Source organism: Patella vulgata, chromosome 3 (assembly GCF_932274485.2).
Source record: "Patella vulgata chromosome 3, xgPatVulg1.2, whole genome shotgun sequence".
In the NCBI taxonomy this organism is placed as follows: domain Eukaryota; kingdom Metazoa; phylum Mollusca; class Gastropoda; family Patellidae; genus Patella; species Patella vulgata.
Genome location: NC_065881.2, coordinates 59350473 through 59377625, shown reverse-complemented (window position 1 = coordinate 59377625; position 27153 = coordinate 59350473). Strand labels below are relative to the sequence as shown.

The 27153-nt window shown below is 35.4% G+C and overlaps 1 protein-coding gene across 2 annotated transcripts; it reads left to right on the top strand.

The window, feature by feature from the left end:
* Window positions 1-3954: 3954 nt before the first annotated feature.
* On the top strand, window positions 3955-26794 carry LOC126816532 (zinc finger protein 208). Of its 2 annotated transcripts, XM_050543164.2 has the most exons (4): window positions 3955-4097; window positions 15537-21437; window positions 22384-22410; window positions 24522-26794. In XM_050543164.2, exons 2-4 carry the CDS (start codon window positions 15591-15593, stop codon window positions 24642-24644), a joined length of 5997 nt encoding a protein of 1998 aa, XP_050399121.2. In that variant the 5' UTR covers window positions 3955-4097; window positions 15537-15590; the 3' UTR covers window positions 24645-26794. The 2 variants fall into 2 exon arrangements, with proteins under 2 accessions (XP_050399121.2, XP_050399122.2); XM_050543165.2 differs by lacking the exon at window positions 22384-22410.
* The last annotated feature ends 359 nt before the right edge of the window (window positions 26795-27153 follow it).

Here is a 27153-nt window from a genome sequence, read left to right as displayed (position 1 = left end):
AATTGACGTAATTTGTTGGTCCATAAACCTAATGTTTATCTAATTCGAGAGATTAAATTATGTTGTAGCCAAGTTTGTAACACTTCAACGAGATGTTTTTAATTATTAAATTATGACATTAATTAACTCCAAGCTATAGAGATGGGCTGTGGACAAACCTATCCAGATTAAAGTTATTTTAAACAAGCACCGCCACCACCACTGACGGTGTTGCTGATTTCAGCTTTATTGGGGTCGTTTATATATACTCTTCAAAAAAGTAAGGGATATTGACATTCAAATACCTATGCAGGTTGTGATATGATAAATAGTCATGGACACTTAACATGCTTTGAGAGTATGCTCACAGATGAAGAACTTATCGCACCAACAGAACCACCGAGCTGCATGTGCGACACGCAATAGCGCCATACACGTGGGAGAGGTTCATTGTCAAATTTGACACTTCAAGGAAGGGTTGATGAAAACTGCCGTTTGCTGGTTTATCCTATCCGTGTTTGCTTTCCTATCGGTTCTTGCATAAGATTTACTGTTTAGCGTATCTTTGCTTTAGTGTGTTACGTTTAATTTGATCGGGAGACGTGTTCGTCGACGTCAACATCAACCGACAACACTGCAAGAGGAGTGGGTCAGATTGCCCCAAATCGTGATTGGACGGTTGATTAGGAGCATGCCACGATGCATGGGCGCAGATCCCGGTGGGGACACTGGGACGCGTCCCCACCAATAATGTGTTATAATGTATGAACAATACGTTAAAATCCATTCCATTCTGTATAATTTTACCAAAATGGCGGGAAGTGAGAATATTGTAAACAGGCATAAAATATGTGCGCAAACCGTGAACTCACAGCTTAAATTTATACCTATCTATACATATCCATAATATATAGGGTTTGGCTAAATTGCAGATTTTCATATATTACGATTCCATTGATAATATAGGCTGTATACGGATACCGCATTATGGTACATTGATATATGTATCAATGTAAAGAAAATTGATATAGTGAAGTATACAGTCTTCACAATCTCGTTTCTATACACTTATCGTCTGCTATATTTCTGCTTATCGTCTGCTTTATTGTTAGTTTGATTTTTTCACCATCACGCAGTGTTAGATTTGTTCGATAGTGAAGTTGGTAGGTTAGCAGGCTTCGTTTTGTTTTGATATTAACCCGATTACCTCTTTCAAAATATTTATTATTTTCGAATTTAAAAAAAAGAATAATAATGTGAGATAATCAACGTTCTATGGCATTACAAGTCTGTTCGGAAATAGGAAATCCGCGTTAGTCATATTAAAAACCGTATATCTCTAATCTTTGGAACCTTAAAATATAGGCGAAAATGGGCCTAACAGTAATATGGGTGTATATAAATGGTTTAAATTCAATTTTTATTGTAACTTCTAATCAATTATGTTCAGTGAAATACACGAAGAATGCAAACTGAACGACAATTGGTTGAGTTTGTTTAGTACATTCTAGGATCACATATTTTACAGTAAGATAACAAGATCAATATTGATCAAAATGGACCAATATTTAATTCTAATTCATGTTTTTAATTTCGAATATTATGGATTATATCGAGCTAGTCCCGAAATGACCTCTTGTGAAGACGTGTTTCTCAGTTTTGCTGGAGTCTTTGGATTGTCGCCATTCCGCCGTCGTCAATATTCGTCATTCGATAATTTAAAAGTCAATTAAAGTGTTACCGCAATGTTAATGTGTGATAAAGTTTACAGCCTATTCATAGATCCTGGTTGTAGGCTAAATATGTATATAGACCTTATGCTACTTATCTGATTAGGCGTATTAAGTTGATAGAAAAGTAGTCCGTTAAAAACACCATTTCATTTATTAACCCTTGCGCATATACAAGGGGCATTTCTGGACCCCACGACCATATCCTTAACATTTGTGAGGAACTCGTTCATAATTGTCTAGTGAGAACGTTATAATATTGCAAATAGAACGGACGTGAGGCAGTGCCAACATTCACTGTTTGACAAGAAACTAAGAGTATTATCGGAAACAAGGGGGCTTGTGCCCCCACCCCCTCCTTTAAACATTTTGCTGGTTACAAGTGTGTAATCTGTTCTGCGCTTGGCGCTAGCTTTGTATTTGGAATCTTTCTTACTGATGATATTGTGTTCGTCATTCTAGTAATCTAGACCTGAAAGCAAATCTAGATACTCTGCCAACCCCATTAAGTTATTCGAATTATATATAGATTTGTATGGTTTCAAAAATATCTTATAATTCATGTCGTCACTGTTAAGGTCAGTTTAGAGGAGTAGAAAAAATATGATGATTAAAGTCTCTGAACTTCATTTGAGGGAAGGGGGTGGATGGCCGGATGGTTAGTGGGTGCGCGTTGTATCATAAGGCCTGTCATTGAGTCAACTGGCTTGGTTTCGATTCCCCGGTTGTACGTGACAAGGAGCAGGGTCGCCTGTCCAACCTTGTGCAGTGTTTTCTCCGAGTCCTTCGGTTTCCTCCCACTGCTAAAGATCCCTACGCACAAGCTAATTATTGAAATAAAATTGAACCATATGTTAGTCCCGAAATGACCTGGTTTGTGTCGAGTGGACGTTACCTCTCTCTCTCACTCTCTCTCTCTCTCTCATTTGGGAAGGGGGGGGGGGTGATACATCTCATCACAATGTTGCGAAATTGATCTCTGAAAGCACTACTAGTCAAAATAATGTTTAAATTCCGTTCAGTATTTACAAACATGATTCATGAATTAAAAATTTGTCAACATTCGGAAATAACAATAGGATACCCTAACGGTACCTAATCTTTGTCAAAATCTTTTGATGAGCCTCTTTTTAATCCGACTGAATCTAAGCATGGATTAATTAATCCGTGGCAATTGTAAGATTTTCTGAAAATGTTTTGATACAGATGATAGACAGCAGAGGTACCGCACAACACAATACAAACAAAAGAAATGATACCAAGCAGAACACGCCCAATATTATTTATGTTTAATATTCCACAGATCGAGATTTAATCTACCAGAGCAGGGCCTATGCCTACAAGGAACTCCGAAAAATTACCCATAAAATTGAACCATATGTTAGTCCCGAAATGACCTGGTTTGTGTCGAGTGGACGTTACCTCTCTCTCTCACTCTCTCTCTCTCTCTCTCATTTGGGAAGGGGGGGGGGGGGTGATACATCTCATCACAATGTTGCGAAATTGATCTCTGAAAGCATTACTAGTCAAAATAATGTTTAAATTCCGTTCAGTATTTACAAACATGATTCATGAATTAAAAATTTGTCAACATTCGGAAATAACAATAGGATACCCTAACGGTACCTAATCTTTGTCAAAATCTTTTGATGAGCCTCTTTTTAATCCGACTGAATCTAAGCGTGGATTAATTAATCCGTGGCAATTGTAAGATTTTCTGAAAATGTTTTGATACAGATGATAGACAGCAGAGGTACCGCACAACACAATACAAACAAAAGAAATGATACCATGCAGAACACGCCCAATATTATTTATGTTTAATATTCCACAGATCGAGATTTAATCTACCAGAGCAGGGCCTATGCCTACAAGGAACTCCGAAAAATTACCCATATAGGATTATTTTAAAAAAAAAAAAAAATTATTAATAGCCCGTAGGCCTAGACCTTAAATTTCATGTTCGAATTATAAAAAAAAAATTCTATCAATCAGAAATTTGTTAAAGGATATAATTTTAGTGAAAAAATATTAAAAAGAGAAATATTACATCCGTATAGTCGGTATAGCGGGTCTTATATGTACAATTAACTTCCGAAAGCTCAAAATGACATCAACCCTTTAAAAGAGAAGACGGCTTAGCTTTAAAAAAGGCCATCTGGCATTTGATCTTCAGTGATAAATCCATTCTAGTGTGTCACAGCTCACACGATACAGTGAAGGCCTCCTCGCTGATTGTTGGCTGCTCATGAATATGCAACGTTCAGCCGTAATGACCTCGTTATCTGCCAAGCGAAGAAAGACCTTGTCTGGAAGAGTGGTCGATGATGAAACCAGCCTAATTTCTCTCTTAATAGAGTATTTCAACTAATTTTAATGGAATGAGAGGTTAGTATGTAATCTCGTCTTTAAATCGGTGTACTTTAGGTAGATGTTAGAGCGTACCTTTCGAGACAAACAACAAGAAACTTGACGGTGGGCAACTGCGTGTTCTCGCCGACTGAGACAAATATGGCCACCATTGATGACTGAACAGCCAACTATTGCTTCCTCGTTCTTTGTCCCTGATGTGTATAGCAATCCCTACTTGTTTTTTCTTTATTAGTGGTGCCGATATATTGGCAGACATTTAGCGTGTTTAGGACATGAAAGCTATTTGTAGTGATTCATTGCACGAAGACGAAAGCAGTCGATACCTTGACAAAAACCAAGTCATCATACGACTTCAGCAAGGTGATCTATTAATAGTACAACCATTATCAATGACGGACGCCAAGTGGATAGTGGTTAAGAGTTAGGTATACATACAGCGTGTAGTTTATTTAGCTTATATGTGTAGCCTTGATATATATTGCACATTGTAGACAAACTGAAATTGATTAGATTGGATAGGATGCCAAATAGTTTTATATTATAGAATCTATGAACAGTTTGTCAGAAAAAAAATTAGGTTTGCCATTTACTCTATTCCTACTCTATGTAGGCTATGGAAAAAAAGTGTAAAGAGTTCCCTTTTCAGAAACTAGGACCAACTATAATTAAATTAAGTGACCAAAAACTAAAGATAATACCGTAGGCTATTATTCATTTTGATCAATGAAATTAAAGCAAATGAAATAGGGTTTAACGTCCTACTTTTCTACACCAACCAGGCTAATACAGACAGGTGTTGGCTATGCCATGCAGTGTGCTAGAAGTAGAAGTGACATTTTGCCTGGTCACCATCGTTACGGCCTACCGGATGGCTACTCGTATTTCAAATTCCAACTGTAGGCCTACATGAGACCTAAGTTTTTCATCCCATCCAAATAACTAAATGCTGTTTCTTGCTCCCACCATACGGCACAAAATGGGTATGCACGCTTGGTAATCCTGGGGAATTTTCTCTGTCAACCGTGAAGCATAACGGGAACATTGAAAACCCCAGACCATAGCCCTCACTCGCAATGATAATGTTTGTAAAAAAATGTGAATCTGGATCGTCGCAATATAAGAAAGTTTGGACTTTTTTAACAACTAGTTAGGCTACTGGTAGGGCCTACTGGTATTTGACCATTATGCCTCGACGTCTTCAGAATTCATTAAATTGAATGAAAATATAATAGGGCATATATGGGGTAAAATATTAAGACAATGGGGTGCTATATGATACAAATGTTTATCTCCAAGAAAAACCTGTGGTGAGTATTGGATCACTTAGAAAATCAATTTTTCTTCGTTTTTAGTTATTCTCATATCATTACAGAATGAATATTGCAGTATATTGACCTTAAGTAAAAATGATGCCTTTTGTCTAAAAAATATTCTTTGAAAACTACATCTGTCAAACTCAGAAAATACATATTTAGTGCATAAATATCTGTGATTAATAAACTCCATATCTTGTTAAACCCTTTTACTGTCAGACGTTCCATATGGCACGTTGCAGGAGGCTATTTTTCAGGTCATGAGCTATAAATGAAAATGACAAAAAATGTTAAATATTTTATACCAAATAGAGAAATTGAAGATCTTTCCAAAAACATATACATTTGTATGATTTATTCTTATATTTAAAGAGTTACAGGATATATTCTTAACTATGTGCTTTTCCTAGTGGAAACCCCAAAACAATCCGACGGATAAAGGATTGTTTAATATATTCTTTAATTAAAGTCACTGATCATCTATTAAGAGATCTTGAATCCCTTGCCGACTACAAGTAAAATCATTCCAAAAATTTTGGTAATTTGAAAGATATGATCAATTAAAGATTTAGTAACTACTAACATACTGCAGATAATATAAAAAAAAGATACAGGCACCTATAAGTGTTTGATGGACCTCTTTACTCCGATTGAAGCTGGGAGATTGTCTGCCACTGATATTTTGGTATTGAATTACTGTCATCAATTTGAGTACATTTCAACGTGGATGTTAGGTCAAGAAAAATTAGATATTGTTTGAAAAAAAATGCAAATGCAAACCCTCCTAAATTCTTTACTTCAGCGATTTTTTCATTCATGTACCAGGCATTCGTTTTCGTAATTAATTTTGTTTTATGTCAATCATGCCATGAGTTTTAATCATTTATCTGTTTATAGCTAAATATTTTACATTAGTGCAATTTTTATTCAGCATTTCGTTAAGAGTTGGAAATGGGAAAACAAGAATATTTTCTAACAACATATCAATAATAACCGCAAAGCTGGCTCTGAATATTAAAGTATTTACTGATAGATGATTCAGAGATAATACATGTATTGAGTATTGTCTGAGACTAACTGCGAGATCACTACATGTGTATATTGATTAATCAGGTTTTTTTGTGTCTGTACATGACAGAGTTATAAAATTCCATTGTAAAACTGTGTAAGTCCAGTATAAGTTACAATCTTCTATCTTCCATGAATTACCGGTATATAAAATCCCATTGTAAAAATAAGACGGTATAATTCCAAACGTGCTTCATAGAGTAAGCCGCAGGCTCACTAACCAAGAGATCTCTGGCAAAGCTCACTGTTTACGCCTACCTTTATTAGCCCGGTTTATGCAGAAAAGTAGTACTTTAAATCCCATTTCATTCCCATTCGCTCCTTAAACCCAAAAAGGATGCTTCAACAAATAGCTTGGGAAACGGTTTTAAAATCGCAAGTTATTGTTCATCTTGATCATAAAGAAAATACCTTTGTCTTCAATATTTCTTGTTTTTCTATATTAATAACATTGATATATCAAAGGTACATCAAAGTATTTGTAAGTCTAGCTCATTTTATCATCGATAGTACAACCACATGGATCTCTACTGTGCATGTCCAACATCACATATAATCAAATTTGGAAACAATGTAAAGTACATCTTTCACATATTAAACTTGAAAGAACTTTTGGGAAAAAAATGAAGATTAAACAAATTTTGTTCTATAAAAGCTATGAATGAAGCATTGACTTTAATATTGTTTTAACAAAAACTGTCAGTTTAACTGTTAATCAGTGAATAGTAAATAAAGTGTCTTGATTAGATGCGAGGTCTGTTGAATAAATTAGATGTAGAGTACACTAAACAGCCGTCTTGACACAGTTATCTAAAATATATTCTCACTTGATGGTAGAGCTATTTGTCTAATAACAGATATTAATCTGATACCGCAAGGCATAAGCATACAATGTCGAAGAATTATTCTTATTCTGGTTAAATTCACAAAAATTTCAGAAATCAGGGATTGAATACATCATGGCCCTGTTCAAATTAAAAGGACATATTAGATATTAGAATTGGCTAAACAGATATTCAGAATGTAATTTTGTCATAGAGATCTTCACTACATAGTTGATTCATACAATGTACAGATTCCGGAAGTGCCGCAAAAACATTAAGTCATTTGTTGTTACTGACTGAAGTAGAGAGCTGTAAGAGCTCCACAGGCGGTTTTCATTTGTCTGTAAATTCCTTAAAAATAAAGAGTTGTTATATGAGACTGTGTGACTTTTTTTGACAGTAACTTTATTACTACTATGCTACTACAGTCTCTGTAACATGGATTACAAATATAATGTACAAAACTGGACAGAAAAACAATATCGGGCCAAATACTTGTTCTGGAATAGTATGGCCTATTTAATTGATGTATTTTGATCAGCCATGAAGGCCATAGATCTATTATTATAATTGATTTACTTTTTCCACGAGACATGTATCAGCTTGTTCTTACTGATGTGTTATTATAAAGTCCTGTGAAATACAATGCTACAGTACAAACTGTAAGAATTCTACTCTAAAACTATTTAAGCCAGTCCCTGAAATAATGATTTTGATTGTGTCTGTCAGAATGTCAGGCACTACTGAATAAATTCCTGACATTTATATGTATTAAAAATATCAATAAAAAGACTGAAAAAAAGACAAATGTGGTCCAGACAAGATGACAGGCTCTTTGGGGATTGTGCCCGACAAAGCCATAATTTGTGCCTGACATTGTTTGTGACAAGTCGCTTATTACCAGGTTTGCTGTATAAGCACAACCTGTATTGATCAGATATGGTAGTTATATACATTTCCCATGTACTGAAATATTATTGCAAAGCTGGTAGTGTTCAGAGCAAAAGTTTCCTGATCTTAATCTCATTTGTCAAAGGGGTATTTCAAGGAAATTGTTGCTATGCCTGATGAGTATGTAGTAAATCTGGTTTCTGAAATTATTGTCTGGCTATTATAGTGATCTTTTTTTTTTTTTTTGATCTCCTAACATTCACTTTCAAAGCGATATTCTCATAGTCTTAACAACTCTGTCTTTAGATGAATGATCAGTCAGCTGAAAATGATCTGTGTAGTTTTTGCTGCTCTTGATTTCAGTCAGTAACAACAACTGATTTCACATTTATGAGTCACTTCCATTTAAAGTAGCTAAGTCTCTAACTCAATATCATCCAAAATCTTCAACATTGAAAACACGATTTATTTGTCAAATGAAATCAACATTCATATTGTGATCTTACCGGAAAAAGATGGGCTTTTGATATCCAATATTTAAGACAAAATAAACATTTTACCATTGGTACACGAATCGTGTACCATAATGCGCTTCAGCCCCAGTTGTATCAAGAGACTCGAGGGACGAGGCTAGACACATTGCACCAAATCAAAGGGCGTATGTAGACTGGAATAACCAGACGCTAGAAATTTGCACTCGCTTGAGACTGCTGGCTTATTTCGCCGAACATAACTGATTTTGAAATTGGAGTAAAAACGGAAACCATTGAATGTAAATCAGTTTATATACATTCATATAACAGTATTATACGCGTTGCGACCCCCTTTTGTCAATTTCTATGTCCCAAATGTTAGCGATTTAGCTCCTTTAAGAATAGAAGAAACTTTATTTGAAATGTTTACAGGAGCTAAATCTCTATTCTTTGTTGTTGCCTGTCCAACCTTGTGGGTTTTCTCCGGGTCCTCCGCTTTCCTCCCACTGCTAAAGACACCTATGCGCAAGCGAATTATTGAAATAAAATTAAACCATATGTTAGTCCCGAAATGACCTAGTTTGTGTCGAGTGGACTTAAACCCCATATCTCTCTCTCTCTCTCTCTCTCTCTCTCTCTTCTTTGTCAAGGGTAAGATAACAACATCATTGTTGATTTAAATTGACCAATAAGTCGTGTTCGAAATATTGAAGACAGTGATATTGAGTTAGCGATTTGTCTCCTTTAACCATGTCTATATGTAAAATCTGTGAACACTGATGTTGTCTGTTAACAAATGTGACCCCCCACAGCATACTGACTGAGTCACAATGAGGAAATTTTGAAAATTGAGTTATTGTTATTTTTTACATTCTCCAACTCATTACCTTCAATTTGATGTATAGTTTGTTTGAATTGGGCAAAAATTGACTGAGGTGTGTCCATTAGAAGCTACCCAACTCACAAAAGTAAGTTTTGAGAAAAAGCAAGTCAAAGATTTGGTATGTTCCAAAACAAAATCCCATAGCAACCAGGCCATTTATCTGCTGTTTTGTTGTTGAATTTATCTTTCCATGGGTTTTCAGGGGTGCTGAAGACGAAAATCCTAGTAAAAATTTGATCCGACTATTTCCGCAATTTATTTGCTATATTTTGTCGTTTAATATGTTTTTTATTTAGGATTTCAAGGGTGCTGACGACGAAAATCGTAATAATGCACTCCTTTCGTAACGAAACATCCACAACACATACGGCATAATATTCACATGATACTGTTATACTGAAGAACAATCTATACATTGGTAGTCTGTTGTGTATAATATAACTTTAGTGAGATTAACTCAGTTAATCTCATCAATTAATTAGCACCTTAGTGCCAGCTAGTGGTCAGGAGATTAAGATTGTTGATTGGATAATCATCAAAGAAGCCGCCACAGCTGTACGCGTGTTCATTGACATGTGATTGTGAATATAAATAAGATTTTGCGTGTATGATTGGTCTATTATTATTTTCAGGTACCGTGACGTTATCAAAATATGAGTCCCTATAGAAATGTCAATTTCATAGTCAAGAAATGCTTACGTTCATTTTCGTGCATTTTGGCTTTGATGTAAATATCAACATTATTCAGAGGATACTCAATGGCAGACTGGAGAATCGTCGCATTTCGGCTCGTTGGTCGTTCTCATTTTTTAGACGCATTGTGATAGAGAATTTTAAACAATAATATCCCAGATGCATTCCTTACTTTGCATGCCGTATGAAGAAGTGACGGTACACGGAATTCAGCTATCAAAAAAATTCTCTTCGAAAAGAAAATTATTGGCCATTTTGTTTATTTCCATTTAAGGCCTATAGATTATTTTTTTAAAGATGATATGAGTTATCAAATAATCACCACTTGGATTAATTATTCGGAGTAAATAATGAGTTGTTGACGGCTTTATCATTGACCCGTGACAGTTGATTAGTAATAGTATTACTCAATGACACACGCCCGCTTGTCGATTAATTTACATAATCAGCCACATGGTTTCGATTAACACTTATCAGAGTGAATCGCATGTAGGTACCCAAAAACATTATCGCCAAAACCAAATATTTATCGATAATGTCTTGCACGCGGTGTCTGGGCCAATCCGCAAAGGAGTTGTGTGGACAGCATGGCAACAGGCGAAGTTTATTTATATTTTTGGAGGGTTTTAAAACTAGATTGTATCCGTTCAAAATCAATTCATCGACAATATTTTGATCATATTTATAAACTAGAGATGCTCCGCTTTACAACGATGCCAATTGTTATGCAAGAGGAATGACCGGTCGTCCCGCTGCGAGCGAAGAAAAATAACTAATTTCGCAGAGATTTTTAAGAAATAGGACAGATTTAAGAATACGGTACTCGTACAAAACGTTCAAATACAGGTGTTTTAAAATGTTTTATTGCTATTTTGATCTTCTGTGTCGATAGATAGTATATTTATAGACTCATTTTTGTGAAAATCTCAATTTTGTTCAAAATCAATATTTTCACTTATTTTGTCTTTATCTCATTATTGATTCTCGCGCATTCCAACTCATTTAGCTGCGGCCGGTCACAAATTTTAATTTTGGGAAGGTATGCCTGGTATGCCTGGATGTACAGCCCATAATTTCATTCCATTTTGAACCATTCACCTTCAAACAGCAATATCGACCTATGTGTCCCTTGCCATTTGAAGAAAGCAATAAGCAATTTGATTGGTCGAGACCTTAGAGCTCGATGACTTTGATTCTAATTGTGGGAGAGTGGTGAGACTTTGTGTATAGTTTCATTACATCAATAACTTGACTAAGTTCGATGATGAGCATTTTCTGCTTAGGCTAAGTAGATACTTCAGTCTAATTGGTTGAGATTCTCAAACACAATAACTCTCCTAATTGAGGTATATTGTTCAAACTTGGTGTTGGTGTTTATTGGGTGAATGCCTTGACAATGTTCAATCATGGACATTTTCAACTAAGGCTAAGCAGAGAGATGAGCAATTTGATTGGTTGAGGCTTTGGAACACGACAACTTTGGGTCTACATGCAATACTCTGAATATATTCATTATATCATTGCCTTGACTAACTTCGATGATGAGAATTTTCTGCTTAGGCTAAGGAGCGATAAGCAATTTGATTGGTCAAGACTTTGGAACATAACAACTCTGCTTTTAATTAAGGTAGAATGTTTAAACTTGATGTAGATGTTCATTAGGTGAATGTCTTGACTGAGTTCAAGTGATTAACATTTTCTGCTAAGCAGAGCTAAGAAATTTCATTGGTCGATGCTTTGGGACAAGATAAATTTGATTCTATCTGATATAGAGTGATGAAATTTAGTGTATAGTTGATAATCAGTTTGATTGCTTGATACTTTTGAAAAAAGTAAATGTGCGATTAATTAATATGGGTCATCTATTTATTTTGGGATTTCGGCGGGGAAATCAGCCTCACTGTTGGCTTGTTTGAATCTGGTATATACATGTAGATTAGGTATTGCCTGTGTGCTGGCATTGAATGCTGATGAATTAATAAATTATACCTTCGTAAATGTATGTCAACAACAGCACTATAGATCAGTGGCGGACTTTTGTAACATTATTACGATATACACATTGATACTTATTCATCAACATAATTTGTAATAAATTTGTTTCACTGAAAGTTGATAAGTTAATATAAACTGAACAATAGGCCATCAACTTTGCATTAGGGCACAATTCCCAAAATTTTTATCAACATTTTTAGATATTCAACAGGGCACATCTTTATGATGTGGAGCCGTGGTGGCTCAGTGAGTAAGATGCTAGCTCACTAACCGACAGGTCCAACGGTCAATCCTGGTGTTGACTAAGAAAGTTCTGTAGGATTTCTGGGCATGGTTTCCCCCTTATCAGGACCTGACAAGGACAGCTGTCTAGACATTCGGATGAGATGAAATACTGAGGTCCCGTGTACACATTGGCGTGCACGTAAAAGATCCCTTGACAGTTGTAATTTGATATAAGAGTAGGCCGTAATGCCGCTGTCCGGGCAAAATTTCCCTCATAGCACACTGTATGGCGTATGCCCATCTTCATTAACCCAGTTCGGAGCAAAACAGTAGGACGTTAAACCCCATTTCATTTCATTTCATTACTACTTCATTTCATTCCCCTTCACAAAGCTGCTGGTAGACAGATGCTAAAGTTATCAACCGATTGATTTAATGACATGAAGAAACCTATTGATTTCATAAATTTTGATAATTAATGCCAGACTTATGGCCCTTGATCACTTTTTAGTAATTTTGTGGACAGTCTAAAGCAGGTGTGTCAAACATGCAGCCTAGCTTGTGAAACAAATTTCAACAAACTGACATGTTGATAATTCTTAGAAATAATTTATTATTGTTTTCCAGTTTCAGTAAAACTCTGATTTGTAGTACTGTATGTCATAGATATCCAGGTTGTATGTAATACAAGAGAACGTTGTGTTCAATATTATATTTTAGCAAATTGGAAACCAGTCTAAAAAATTACCGTGTCAAGGATGTTTAGCTTTGTTTTTAGAATTCAGTCAAGTTAAAGGACGTTTGGCTTTGTTTTTAGGATTTTTGTATATCTCCGGCCCACTTGATGTAAAATTTTATTTCATGTTGCCCTAGGGTGACCACCTTTGCTTGATCATATTGTGGGACATTTTTAGAAAAATGTAAATTATGCCGATTTTCTGCGGATCCGTGGGCAGCAAAACCACTCTCCCTGAGCACCAGAAACGTCATACCCAGCAATCTGAGACAAGAAATATGTTACTGAAATACTCTGATTTTGTATTGATAAACTTGTGATTTTCTCCTGAATTCATAACAACTCAAGATAGTTTAATGAGTTTATGATTTATGATGAAGCAAAGACAACAGACATTGAAAATTATGTAACTAAAACTGGCATGGAAAGAACAAAGTAAACTATAATTTGATTAAATTTGCTGGTATAGCGGACGACACATTAATTGAAGAATTAATCACTTCCATCATGGATTTAATATTATAAGGTACATATTTTCATCCATTTCTCGCCAACGTTTAAGAGACCAGAAGATATGTCATTCCTAAATCAAGTCTGTTTCTCTAACTACACGTAAGTCGTAAGTTTACATGTAAATATTTAAGAAGGAATTTTCCTTTACAGTAATATACACATAAAACTTAAAGTGTAAGAGTGCTATAACACACACATAAACTTACGAATCGTGTTGCATGTGCAGAATATGTTTGAGAAACAGAATTAGAAGTTGTAGATTAAGTTTATGTATAAAAATACTTGTATGAATCTTTGAAAAATGGTAATGTAATACTGAAATAGACTATCATCCACACATATTACTGTATAGAAATCTTGCATGTGAGCAATTGCAGGACATTTTAGCTGGTTTTCGGGACGCGGAACTTGGAAGCATTTTGCAGGACTGTTCCGCGAAATTCGGGATGAGTGGTCACCCTATGTGGTCCTTGAATCAATATGAATTTGACACCCCTGGTCTAGAGGCTAAAATTATCATCCAATTGACTTAAGATTAATACCACAGTGTTTATATGATGAAACCTATTAATTTTCAATGATATCCGATAACACAAACAGCTAAGTTTATCTTCGTTACCGGTACATGTTTTGTGTAATACATGTTTGCATCTTAATGAGCTAGAAGCCAATCAAATTTTAATTACTTCTGATAATTACTTAATCGGTTGTTACTCTTAATCAGCTTTTAGTGTCTTTACCTACAAAACAAAAAAATATGAGGCTACCCTTGTGGACTGCTCTGATGATTTAGCTGCTGTGAGCATATGTTTTGTTTTCTGGCAACCTAATTTCTTTTTTGAAATTTAAAATATTAAATAAAATATTGTTTATAAGACTTAAAGTAGCTAAGTCTCTAACTCAGAATCATCAGAAATCTTCGACATTGAAAACACAAATTATTTGTCAGTTCAAATCAACATTGGTCTTGTGATCTTACAGGGAAAAGATGGGCTTCTGATATACAATATTCAAGACAAAATAAACATTTTACCATTGGTTACGAATCGTGTACCATAATGCGTTTCAGCACCATTTGGAACAAGGGACTCAAAGAACGAGACTAGACATATTCCACAAGTCATGTCAAATGGTGACGCTATATTCTTATCTGGAGAGCATGCGCAATCAATACCATCGGTGTAGACTGGAATAACCAGACGCTAACACTAGGGACCGGGTATCATTCAGATTTGATGAAAAAAGGAAAGAAACTGAGCTTACCATCTATAATCTAATACACATATTCAGTTAATAGATTGCCATGCAGAAAGTATTAAATACATTTGTACCATCAAGATTCATCAAATAACGCCCAGTTTGTGCTACCCTTTAGTTTAAGAAACACCATTTAGTTTTGACATCGGTCATCTAGTTTATGACCATTTAGTTTAGTTTTGATATTGGTCATCCAGTTTATGACCATTTAGTTTCATAAACTAGACAACCGATGTCAAACTAAACGGTAAACGGTAGTGTAAAGATTGTCATTTAATTGATACTTTGGTGCATTTCGCCGAACATAACTGATTAGAAATTACAGTAAAAACAGAAATGATTGAATGTAACTCAGTTTATATACATTCATATTACATTATTATATGCGTTGCGACCCATTTGTGTCAATTTGTAGGTCCCAAATATTAACGATTTAGCTCCTTTAAGTGGCTGTTTATCAAGACCCTGAGGAGCTGAAAATTAAATTGGTGTGGTCTTCTATGTGAGATATTAATACTAACTTATCGTACAATAACAGTTTGGAAAAAATCTTACTGACTCTTCCTTATTTAATATTTTTCAGTTGATAAAGTTAATATATTGGTTTTGATGTCAGTACTTGGTGGATGTTATCAAAATGGGAAAGAAGCTTGTCAATACTATGAAAAAGTGCCCTTTATGTTTCTTTACAACTACCAACAAAAGAATTTTCAAATCTCATAGAGCTCAGTGTAAGGGTATGGCAACTGACACAAGCACCACACAAACCTTAGACAATGCTGCTACTTCATTAAAAGGTACTCCCACATCCTTAGATAGTACTCCAAAATCCCTAGACAGTACTGTTGATTCTGAATGGGAGTCTATTTGTGAAACAACTATAAATAATGACAATGTTGATAAAGAGGATATTGAAGAGGAAGAAAATGGGAGCACCAAAGACAGTAGCTCAACCTTTGATGCAGCATCAAATCAAGAGGATCTGCAAGAGACTTCTAGTTTACCTTCACCAAGAATCAGTCGAAATTATAACTGTTCAGAGTGCAAGTTCACAACCACTAAAGCCAGGGTGTTCTTGAATCATCGAAGAGACAATCATGATGAAAGTTTTACCATATATCCATGCAATCTGTGTGAATATGCCTCTCAATACAAACATAAGCTACAGCGCCATGAAGCCATGGCACACAAACCTGGGGTGGGAGGCTTTTCTGTGAAAGCAAATGATTCAAAACCATCTGTAAAAATCGTAAAGAAGACTAAAAAGTTGCCTGCTATACCAAAATTAAAAGTAAAACTTACCAATAATGGTAGTGCCTTTTCAAAAGTTATAACTACCAAGACAAAGGCCATTAAAGCAACAAAGAAAAGAGCTGCTCGCAACAAAGCTTATGAGAATGTTGTGCCCCTAGTACCACCAGAAGGTGTTCTGGCTTACCGATGTAAACTTTGTCTATATAAAGGAAAAAGCAGACCAAGAGTTCTTAATCATGTTCTAAGTATGCACTTGAATGCTAAACAGTTAAAATGCAAACTCTGTTCTTTTAAAACTAATAGAAAAATTGAACTTTACCTCCATAAAAAGGAACATGCTAGTGGAAAAGAAGTTTATCGTTGTCCAGAATGTGACTACATCAGTAACTACAAGCCGAATCTAGACCGTCACATGGAAAACCATGGCAGAGATTATGAATTTAAATGCAACTACTGTAATTTTTCTTCAACTAACTCGGGTGCTTTAGCTCGACATGTAACAAGCCATCATGCTCAAGGTATGGAGGAAGAGTCGATGGAAGTTGACGGAGAAGAGGTAAATGAACAATCATTGGAAGATGGTCTGTATACTTGTGACTGTGGATCAGCTCACAAAACAGCAGCTGATTTGAATCGACATATTACAATGAAACACCCAGAAAAGGGTCAGGATAAACCAACATTGATGGAGTCTGACGATGATTACGAAGAATATGTGACTGAAGATGAGGAAAACCCCACAGATTCAGAGCTTGGATCGAAATCCCTAAATTGTAAATATTGTTCATATAATGCAAAGAATCCAAGTGATATGAAAAAACACATGACAGCTCATTCTTTAGAAAAGAGATATAAGTGTCCTATTTGTTGGAAGAAATACAAATATACAGGAGATTTGAATGTTCATATTAAACGTGATCATAATGAAGAACCTGGAGGACTGGATATAGAAAAGGTATCCATAGTGCCTCTTAAGAAGAACTCTCCTACACTATATCGCTGTCCAGCATGTCCATACACAACAAATTGGAAGTCTGAAATGGAGCGCCATTCTCATGTTCATGGGTCTGAGGATAAAACTTATCAGTGCAACTACTGTATGTATCAGACATATTGGCGTGGAGATATCACTAGACACCTTTACAGAAAGCATGAAGACAAAATTTCAAAAGACGATGATATTCTCCATCATGTTATATTCCGCAATGAACTGGTGGTACCAAAAGGTAAATCTAGATATGGAAATGCACAAGATTCTCCTGTTGCTACGATGAATATCAAACAGGAAGTCACAGAACCAGAGGTCTTTTTCAAAGCAGACAGCCAGGCTGAAGTTGAAAAAGATTGGGAAACCCAAAGTGTAGCCTCTACAACTAACACTAAAGATACAACAGTTTTGGGTGCTACCAATAACAATGGTATATTTCATTGTGATCATTGTGAATTTACAGCCAATGCTCCATCTAAAATGAAAGCCCATGTTGCCACTCATCTTAACTTTAAACAGTTTATGTGTCCTGTTTGTGGCAAGAGAGCTAACTGGAAATGGGACATCCAGAAACATATGAAGAAAGATCACCCCACAACTACTATGCAAGTCGTTAAGCTGTCTGAAGAGGAAGCCAAAGAAACAATTGGTAATTATTTGGCCACCATGCCAGCTGTAAGACGATCACATCATTTACCTAGTCCTACAAAATCTCCACCAGTACCTGCACCTAGATTTACATTAAAGATTCCAACCATACGCTCTATAGCAAGAGTACCTGTGGTTGAGCCACCAAGCACCAAACCAGCTACTGCTATAACCAACAAAAGTCCTATAGCAGCTGGTCAGAAGCCTTATCAGTGCTCACTTTGTGGATTGAGGTCAAACTTTCGTTGGAGCATCAGTAAACATTTGAAGACCATCCATGAAGGATTAACTGGCAGTGTCATAGTTTATAAGATTAATGAAGTCATTCCTAGTGTCAGTACTGAATCTCCAGCTTCTGTACCACCAGAGAAAGTCATAAAAAAATCACTGAGTCCACATAAGACAACAACTGATGAAAGCATGAAACAGTTTATGTGTGTTGAATGCGGGAAGAGGTGTCTGTTGAAGGGTGATATCAAGAAACATTATAAATACATGCACCCAGGAAAAGATGTACTCATTAAATACATGGTCACTGGAAGTACATTTTTGTATGACACCAACTTTGTGGAAGATAAACAACAAGCCAATGTTAGTTTAGATTCTAGCTTAGACTCTAGTATGGATAAGAGTTTAAACACAAGTGATGTTACTTTAACTCCTGAACAGCTAACTACAAAGTCAGCACCAACGCAAGGAAATCAAACTAGCGTCCACAATGATCCAAAGAAGCATGGATATGTAAAACCTTTCAAATGCTCTATTTGTGGACATCGTTCAAACTGGAAATGGGACTCAAAGAGGCATCTTAGAGAAAAGCATATTGGGTCTAATGGATTTATTATTGTCATGTCAATTGAGAGTGCAACTGAAACCTATGCCACAGAATGTTTGAATCCGGCCAGCCCTGAAAAGAAGCCACCATTAATATTGGCTAATATACCAAGTGAGGACGGTGATAGACTGAAACGGTTGAAGTGTTCTATATGTGAATATAGATCTAACTGGAGAACTGATATAATGAGACATTCCAGAAAGAGACACCCTAATGAAAAGCCACAGGTGGTATTATTGGATATGGGTTTAGCCAAGGAAACACTTGAGTCATACAGCTACCATTATCAAAAGATACACGGACAAAGTGATGCTCCAGAGACTGCCCCTGCAGTGCCCACTAAACGTCCAGCTTCAGCAAAACCTCAACAAAGAATATGGAGATGCCCAAAATGTGCCTTTTGTGGTGTTGGTAACTCAGATATTATTAAACACATGCAAAAACACAACATGAAGCCTTTTAAATGCTGCATCTGTGAATTTGCAACAAATTTTAGAGGTGCCCTGTACCGCCATGTACGAAAACTTCATCAAATATCTGATTATGCAAGTTGTACAAAAGTTCTCATCAGATATGGCCAGAATAAGGAAGATGGGGATGAACAGGATTTAGGAGCAACACCTTCAGATACATACAGGGAAGCTTATGTAGACATATTCCTTTGCAAGATCTGTAACTTTCAAACTTCTTTCAAGTATCTTTGCTGTAGACATCTGAGAGAAAAGCATGGCAGTACTGATTATACAAATGTATTGAAAATCCGAAAGAGGCAGAAGGTGAAAGTGAAGTGTGTTCCAAAAGGTTCCACTAGTAATGATAACTCCTCTGATAAAGGCAAGCAATATATGTGCTCTATATGTCCTTATAAAGCATTCAAACGTGGATTATTAAACTTCCATATGACATATCATAAACCACAACCAGGAAACAAGTACAAGTGTAAATTCTGCCCTTACTATGTCTGTGCTCCCAGATTGCTTCATCAGCATATGAAGATTCATTCCAAAGATCAAGGATGGTATAAAGAACAAAAGACCCCCACTTCATCACCACAGAAAAACTTTCCTTCAACATCTGACCAGTTTGATGATGACTCTCTCCCAAGGAAACACATCTGTGAGAAATGTCCATACACAACTAATAGTAAGAATGATTTCATATATCACAAACAGTTTCATAGACCCAAGCCATCAGCTGAATTTAAGTGTGAGTTTTGTGACTACTGGGTTACCCACAAACGACTCTTGAAGCAACACATGAAGTTACACACTGATGCAATGAAGTTAAGTGGATATAGTTCTTTACAAAGTTCTCCGTGCAAGTCAGAGATGTCAGATGCTAGTGTCATCTTTGATACTGTGGAAATAGCATCTATAAAGCAGAAGATAATATCCTCTAAAATAACAGCCAGTTTGAGTTCAAGTCCAACTGTATCACCAATGAAGATAGCATCAAGATGTGGAGTTGGATCTCGACCAGGATACATTTTAAAAAGTGGTGTTTACAGAAAACTGCACAGGTGCAAGAAGTGTCCTTACTTCAATGTACGTACAAGGAACCTCCGCCTTCATGAAATGATGCATGGTTACAGATCAAGTGAACATCCATTGATAAAATGTCCACATTGTGATTACTATGTTGGGGCCAAAGGCCTCCTCTCTCACCATTTAAAGGTTCATCAACCCAATTACTGCCCTGATTATCAGGATAACACCATCTCTGAGCTAGAGAAACAGGAAGGCCTCAAATTTGATGATGAAGATGACAGGAGTTCAGATACAGCTGAAATAGAAAATGTCCATAAAGTAGATACATTACTTGAGATTGCCAGATTTAAGAAATTCTGCTGTGAAAAATGTCCTTATGCAACAGCTAAAAGATTGCAGTTTCAACGTCATTGTGAATTACATGGAAGTAAGCAAAGGCATACTTGTGAATTCTGTGATTACAGTGTTCCTTCTAACAACCTGCTCCTACAGCATAGGAAGATCCATATGATGCCAAATCAAAATCTTTTAGCAGCCCAATCACTGACAAACCTCCAACATTTAACAGAAGTACCAGCAGATGTGGCATTAGCATCTGCTTTACCACCAATTGACACCAGAGAACCAGTCACAATCAGTGTCATACATGATCATTTAGATCTATATGAAAATATGGAAGATCTTGAGCCTAAGAAACTTTACCGCTGTGATAGATGTCCTTATGCAAATGTCCGCAGGGATCATTTATTGACCCACTTGAAATTCCACATGATCCGCAGTGAACTAACTTGTCCCTACTGTGATTATAGTGTACCTAAACAGAACTTTCTGACACAACATATCAAGGTTCATTTCTGCCCACTACCAGAACTTTCTGATTGGCTCGTCCAAAATGGTCAAGCAAGACGAGCAAAGGAGATGAAGGATCAAGATATAAGTGAAGCTGTGGAATTGGCACACAAATGCCAAACTGGTCGACTAAACAATATAACAAAGAAAGACCAAGAAAAGACATTGATTACAGAAAAAATAGAAGATACCAAGGAAACACAGGATGACAAAATGGAAGTTGATGGAGAAAATAATGAGGTAAATGGCTCAACGATTCCTAAAGAAATTATGGGACCTCCTCCACCACCCAAACCTAAGACAGGAAATGGTACTACCAACTCCTCCAATACCTATATCTGTCAATACTGTGATAGAGAGTTTGCTGCCTCAGATAAACTTCTACGACATGAAATGCAACATCTGATTGGTAACCATTTTGAGGTGAGAACATAAAATTATTTCTCTTTGTAGAGTACTGTTCACTTGTCATTTAGATGATGGTAGTAAATTATAGGTAAGGTTTATTTATTAAAATTAGTCTTCATTTCATTCTTTGCTCATTTGGTAAAGAGAGAATAAGCCAGACGAAAAGTCAAATATAATTTTTAAAGATGCATTCCTGCATACAATCCGTGTGGCATACCTGCATACAATACAATATAGACTAAAAACATATTCAAACTATTTTATTTATCAAAGAATTGCTTCATATCTGTCATAAAACATTTTAATCCTAAGATAAAACTACCTCATGCCTCAAGAATCTATTTTAAGAGCCTTGTTTGTCACGTGACTTGATTGAGGGAAAATCCAGTTAAAGCTTGTATTTATCATTATTCACTGTCCATTTACAATAAATATTGAAACCTAAGTAAATTCTGGTAATATCCTCTGCCAACTTCTTTTTCAACTGGGCATTAAAGTATCTCAATGTTCTTACAACCGTTAGCCTTGCGTTACTTAAGGAGACATGTACTGCCAGTTAGTGACACTCTCTTAATTTTGTCCTGTGGAACCCTATGGGTGTTTTTCAGGGAATCCAGTATTTTTCAAGTTAGATTGAGCGTCTTTTCTTTCCATAAATACCAAATATGCCATACTTTTATTTGAAATAACTACCCTATAAATACTTTCATGGGAATGCATCTTTAAGACCATGTTATATCAATTGCTCTTGCCAAAACATACTGGTTCAAAAATTAATCAGATGAATTAATTCCACCTCCGGTCATGGACATTATATTTGAATATGTCTGATGTAAATAAGGTAATCATATGGCTTTTTGCCTCTTTAAGTAGCTTTTTATTCCTATCAATTATAAACTGAACTAGTAAACTTTTGAATATCTAAAAAGTGTTTAAAATTGATCTTCTATCATTTCTGCAGGCATTTCTTAAGACTTTCAATAGGAAGGTAAGGGTATACTGTGCATGTTAGGTGTTGTTAAAATTTTCAATCTATGTTGATTTTCTTACCAGATGCATGAAGTATGAGTGTTATATCTATTTGTATCATCACTGATATTTAGTTTTTAAAAACATACATTGATAATTGTTTATTCTCCCACAAGTTCGCTAATAGTTTTGTTTACTAATTTCACAGATTGTCTCCCTTACACCATGAGTAAATATTTATATACATGTATTAGTGTAGTTTAATTCCTTGAGTGGGTGTGAAATCACAAGGTCTGTCATTGTGTGAAGTGGCGTGATTTCGATTCCCCACGAACTTGACAAGGAGTAGGGTCGCCTGTCCAACCGAATAGGTTTTCTGTGAGTGGGTCCTCAGGTTTCCTTCCACTGCTAAAGACCCCAATGTGCAATGGAATTACAATTGAACCATATGTTATTCCCGAAATGATATAGTTTGTGTTGAGTGGAGTTGAACCACATCTCTCTCTCTCTTTTCCCCACATTCAGCAATGAGTAAAGAGGGTACTATCTGTTAGTGTTCTACAGTGTTCAAGTCCTTGCCTTATTTCTTGTGAAGACTATTTCATATGCCAATATCTATGTAAGGCTTTAATTTTGTGACCAGTGGGATTATTTTAAAAAATCTAATTATGTTGTGATCTGTTCGAAATGTATTGAATAGCTCTCTAATCATTGAAAGCCAGATCAGGTCAGTGTTGTGGTTGTTGTGACTAAATCCTTCCTTAACAAAATTGATCAAAACATAATTTTTCAAGTTGCTGGGTACTACTCACCTAAAAATGTTTCAGGAAACTATATCCTGGGGTGATCAATTAATTTTATATATTTTAAATTAATTCACACTTTTACATTTTTGTCCCCCGCCTTTCGAAGAAAGCAGGGGACTATTAAAATGGGTTCGTCCGTCTGTCTGTCTGTCTGTCTGTCTGTCTGTCCGTCTGTCGGTCCGTCTGTCTGTCCGTCCGTCTGTCTGTCCGTCACACTTTTTGGGACACAATAACTCTCTTCCTAATTGAGCTAGAATGTTCAAACTTGGTGTATGTGTTTATTAGGTCAATGCCTTGATGGAGTTCGAAGATGAGCATTTTCCGCTTAGGGTAAGCAGAGATAAGCAATTTGATTGGTTGATGCTTTGGGACACGATAACTCTCTTCCTAATTGGGCTAGAATGTTCAAACTTGGTGTATGTGTTGATTAGGTCAATGCCTTGATGGAGTTCGAAGATGAGCATTTTCCGCTTAGGGTAAGCAGAGATAAGCAATTTGATTGGTTGATGCTTTGGGACACGATAACTTTTAATTGAGCTAGAATGTTCAAACTTGGTGTATGTGTTTATTAGGTCAATGCCTTGATGGAGTTCGAAGATGAGCATTTTCCGCTTAGGGTAAGCAGAGATAAGCAATTTGATTGGTTGATACTTTGGGGCACGATAACTCTCTTCCTAATTGAGCTAGAATGTTCAAACTTGGTGTATGTGTTGATTAGGTCAATGCCTTGATGGAGTTCGAAGATGAGCATTTTCCGCTTTGGGTAAGCAGAGATAAGCAATTTGATTGGTTGATGCTTTGGGACACGATAACTTTAGTTCTAATTAAGTGAGATTGATGAAACTTGGTGTATAGATTTATTATATGAATACCTTAACTAAGTTCGATAATGAACATTTTTTGCTGAGGGTAAGCAGAGTGATAAGCAATTTGATTGGTAGAAACTTTGGAACACAATAACTCTCCCTCTAATTGAGGTAGAATGTTCAAACTTGGCATAGGTGTCTATTAGGTGAATGTTTAAACTTGATGTATATGTAGATGTTCATTAGGTGAATGTCTTGACTGAGTTCAATAATTAACATTTCGAGCTGAAGCTAAGCAGAGCTAATCGATTTCATTTGTCGATGGTTTGGGACAAGATAATCTTGATTCTATCTGATAGAGAGTGATGAAACTTAGTGAAAAAAATAAATGTGCGATTAATTAATATGTGTCATCTATTTATTTTGCAATTTCGGCGGGGGACATCAGCCTCACTGTTGGCTTGTCATTATTGTTTACTAGTGTAGGTATACTATAATATCAATCTTTTTGGCTTTAGAATGGGGAAGATGTTATAGAAGAGCAGCCTTGTGAAACTGTTGTTTTTGAAGATAAATTCAGTGGTAGCAAGACAACAGAAGAAAAGATGGAGGAAGCAGAAACAAGCCAAGCCATTCCATAATATTAAAAACAGTTTTCACTTCAAACCATGACAGAAGTCGATTAGTCTTACTTGTTAGCAATTTTTTTTCCATCTATTGTTTTTAAATTCCATCAGCTCTCATTCATAATGAAATTTACTTGTGATTAGAAGTAATTTTAATCTACACACGTAAAAAAACTTCTGCCATAGTTTGTGTCAATCATATTTAAGAACTTACAAGTTGTAAGTTACAATCTCTGTGATCAATTGATTGTGATTTGTTAATATCTCCATTTCGATTTAGAGAAAATATTTTTGATTGGAGATTGCTGGACATATTTAATAATTATTTTTAGAGTGCCATTTTGTAAATAATTAGTGCTTTAATTTGGGTTTTGGTTACAAAGGTAGCAGTTTTCAAAATCTTCATTAGCTACCTATTCATGTCCATGGATTGTCTATTGCAATGAAAATACCTGGTTTTGTACATTTTGCCAAGATTGTAGAAAATTGGAGAATATAGCATGTAAATATGTATATTAAAAAAAAGTGGTTTTAGTGTGTAACCTGTTGACAGGCAGACTGTTAAAAAGTTTAGTATGTGAAAAAATTTAAAAAATGCAAATAGATGAGGACTTTGTTTTAGCCTGGACAATCAGGCTTTGTACACTTCCTTTAGTCACACCTGTCTCAGACAATATTATTTATTTTTTTCAAATCTATATACTCGTAGAATTCATTTTTAGATGTGAAATCACAGATATTCAATATTCCATTAAGATACTCGGTATTCTGAAGGTACTGAAACTCTTCAAGACAAGCTGTTTGGGTTATCTCTGCTCATTTTGGCTTTCAATTTGTACGCAAGAATACAATACATACCCGTAAATTAAATGGACATTTTATATAAATTATCTGTTTTAGCCAAGTATATTCCACACATATGTTGTATTGTCTCAGATATTAACATGTGTTCTTTTTCAACCTACATTCCATTTTTGCTGTCAAATCTAGATCTGTCAAGACTAATTTTTCAAACATGATCTTTCAATAAAAATGAAAGTAATTCACGAATTCAAAAGGTAATCTTGACCTAAAGAATTATTGCCTTCATTATAGACATTTATTGAATTTGTGAACCAATATGAGTTGATTTTTGCCTGTTTATGTATCAGTTGTACTATGTTTTGAAACATATTCAAATTTGATCCAAGCGTAATACCATGGACCTTATAATATAATAATTATGTATTATAAGATCTAGGGTAATACTATAAATAATTTTTAGAATATTTTGTTTTTCTCTTAATGCGAGAACCATTCATATATTATTAGCATAAAATTCTTTATCCAGTCTATGCATTTACTTGCCACATGCACGATATGTATGCAAGCATTTACATTATGACATTTATTTAAAGATGAATGCATATAATTCTAGCAAATAAATTTAGTACATTATTATACTTATAGCTTATCCAAAAACTTGTGGGCACTGTTTGGACTTGATTTAATCAATTACATTATTATTTATGTTAATAGACATTTGTAATCTTTGATTTCTTATATTTTTCTACATAATGCATTTAGCAGTTGCACATGCAATTAAATTTTAATATTTTGCCTCACTGAATATTAATGAGATTAGAAAGGGTCATGGTATGGCAAGACTAAAATAAATTACACATCTGACACACATTATTAATTTATGTTAGCTCCTCGACTAGTCTCTGTATCACAAAACTTTGTCTAAATTATTCATGTTAAAAAAAAGTTTTATCATTTATTGAGAAAGGGTCATGATATGGCAAGACTAAAATAAATTACACATCTGACACAAATTATTAATTTACTTTAGCTCCTCTAATTTATTCATGTTAAAAAAAGTTTTATCATTTATTTAGCCATTATTTTTGCATGTTGCAATTAAATTTCACAAGTATTATTACATTTGTATTGTAATTATTATTTTGGGATCTGATTTCAGTAGATGAATCTTAAAGCTGAAGTGGGAGTATTTATGTTGACCTAAAATTTTATTATTCCCTATGCAGATTTGTGCATTATGTGATACAATATATACCACTATATGTAGTGCCTTCTGAAGTATAATTCCACTAGTTGTCACTCACTTGTAATATTATGTAACCATTTTAAATTTCACAAGCAATAAACTGTTTTCCCTTTAATTGTGATGTTTATTTTGGATTTCGGAGCCACAGTGGCTCAGTGGGTGAATGGCTAACTTGGAGGTCTCGGGTTCGCTCCTGCTGTTGGCAGACAAACTTCCTCAGGGTTTCCCTGCATGATTTCCCCTTGTCAAAAGTGCAGGACTGAGGGCCTGACAAGGAAAGCTGTCTAGTAATATGGATTGTTAAAAAAACCAAGGTTCCGTGTACACACGTAAAGGAACCCCTAACAGTTGGAATTTGCTAAAAGAATAGGCCATAGCACCAATGTCAAGGCAAAATTTCCTTCATAGCACACTACATGGTGTATATCTGTCTTCATTAGCCTAGTCGTTGCAGAAAAGTAGGTTGCTAAACTC

Excerpts from the sequence above, each read along its gene's own strand:
- LOC126816532 (XM_050543164.2), top strand. The coding sequence starts at position 15,591 with ATGGGAAAGAAGCTTGTCAATACTATGAAAAAGTGCCCTTTATGTTTC. Across the intron at positions 21,438-22,383 it reads TGATTGGTAACCATTTTGAG|GCATTTCTTAAGACTTTCAA; the intron begins GTGAGAACATAA and ends TCATTTCTGCAG. Across the intron at positions 22,411-24,521 it reads TTAAGACTTTCAATAGGAAG|AATGGGGAAGATGTTATAGA; the intron begins GTAAGGGTATAC and ends TTTTGGCTTTAG.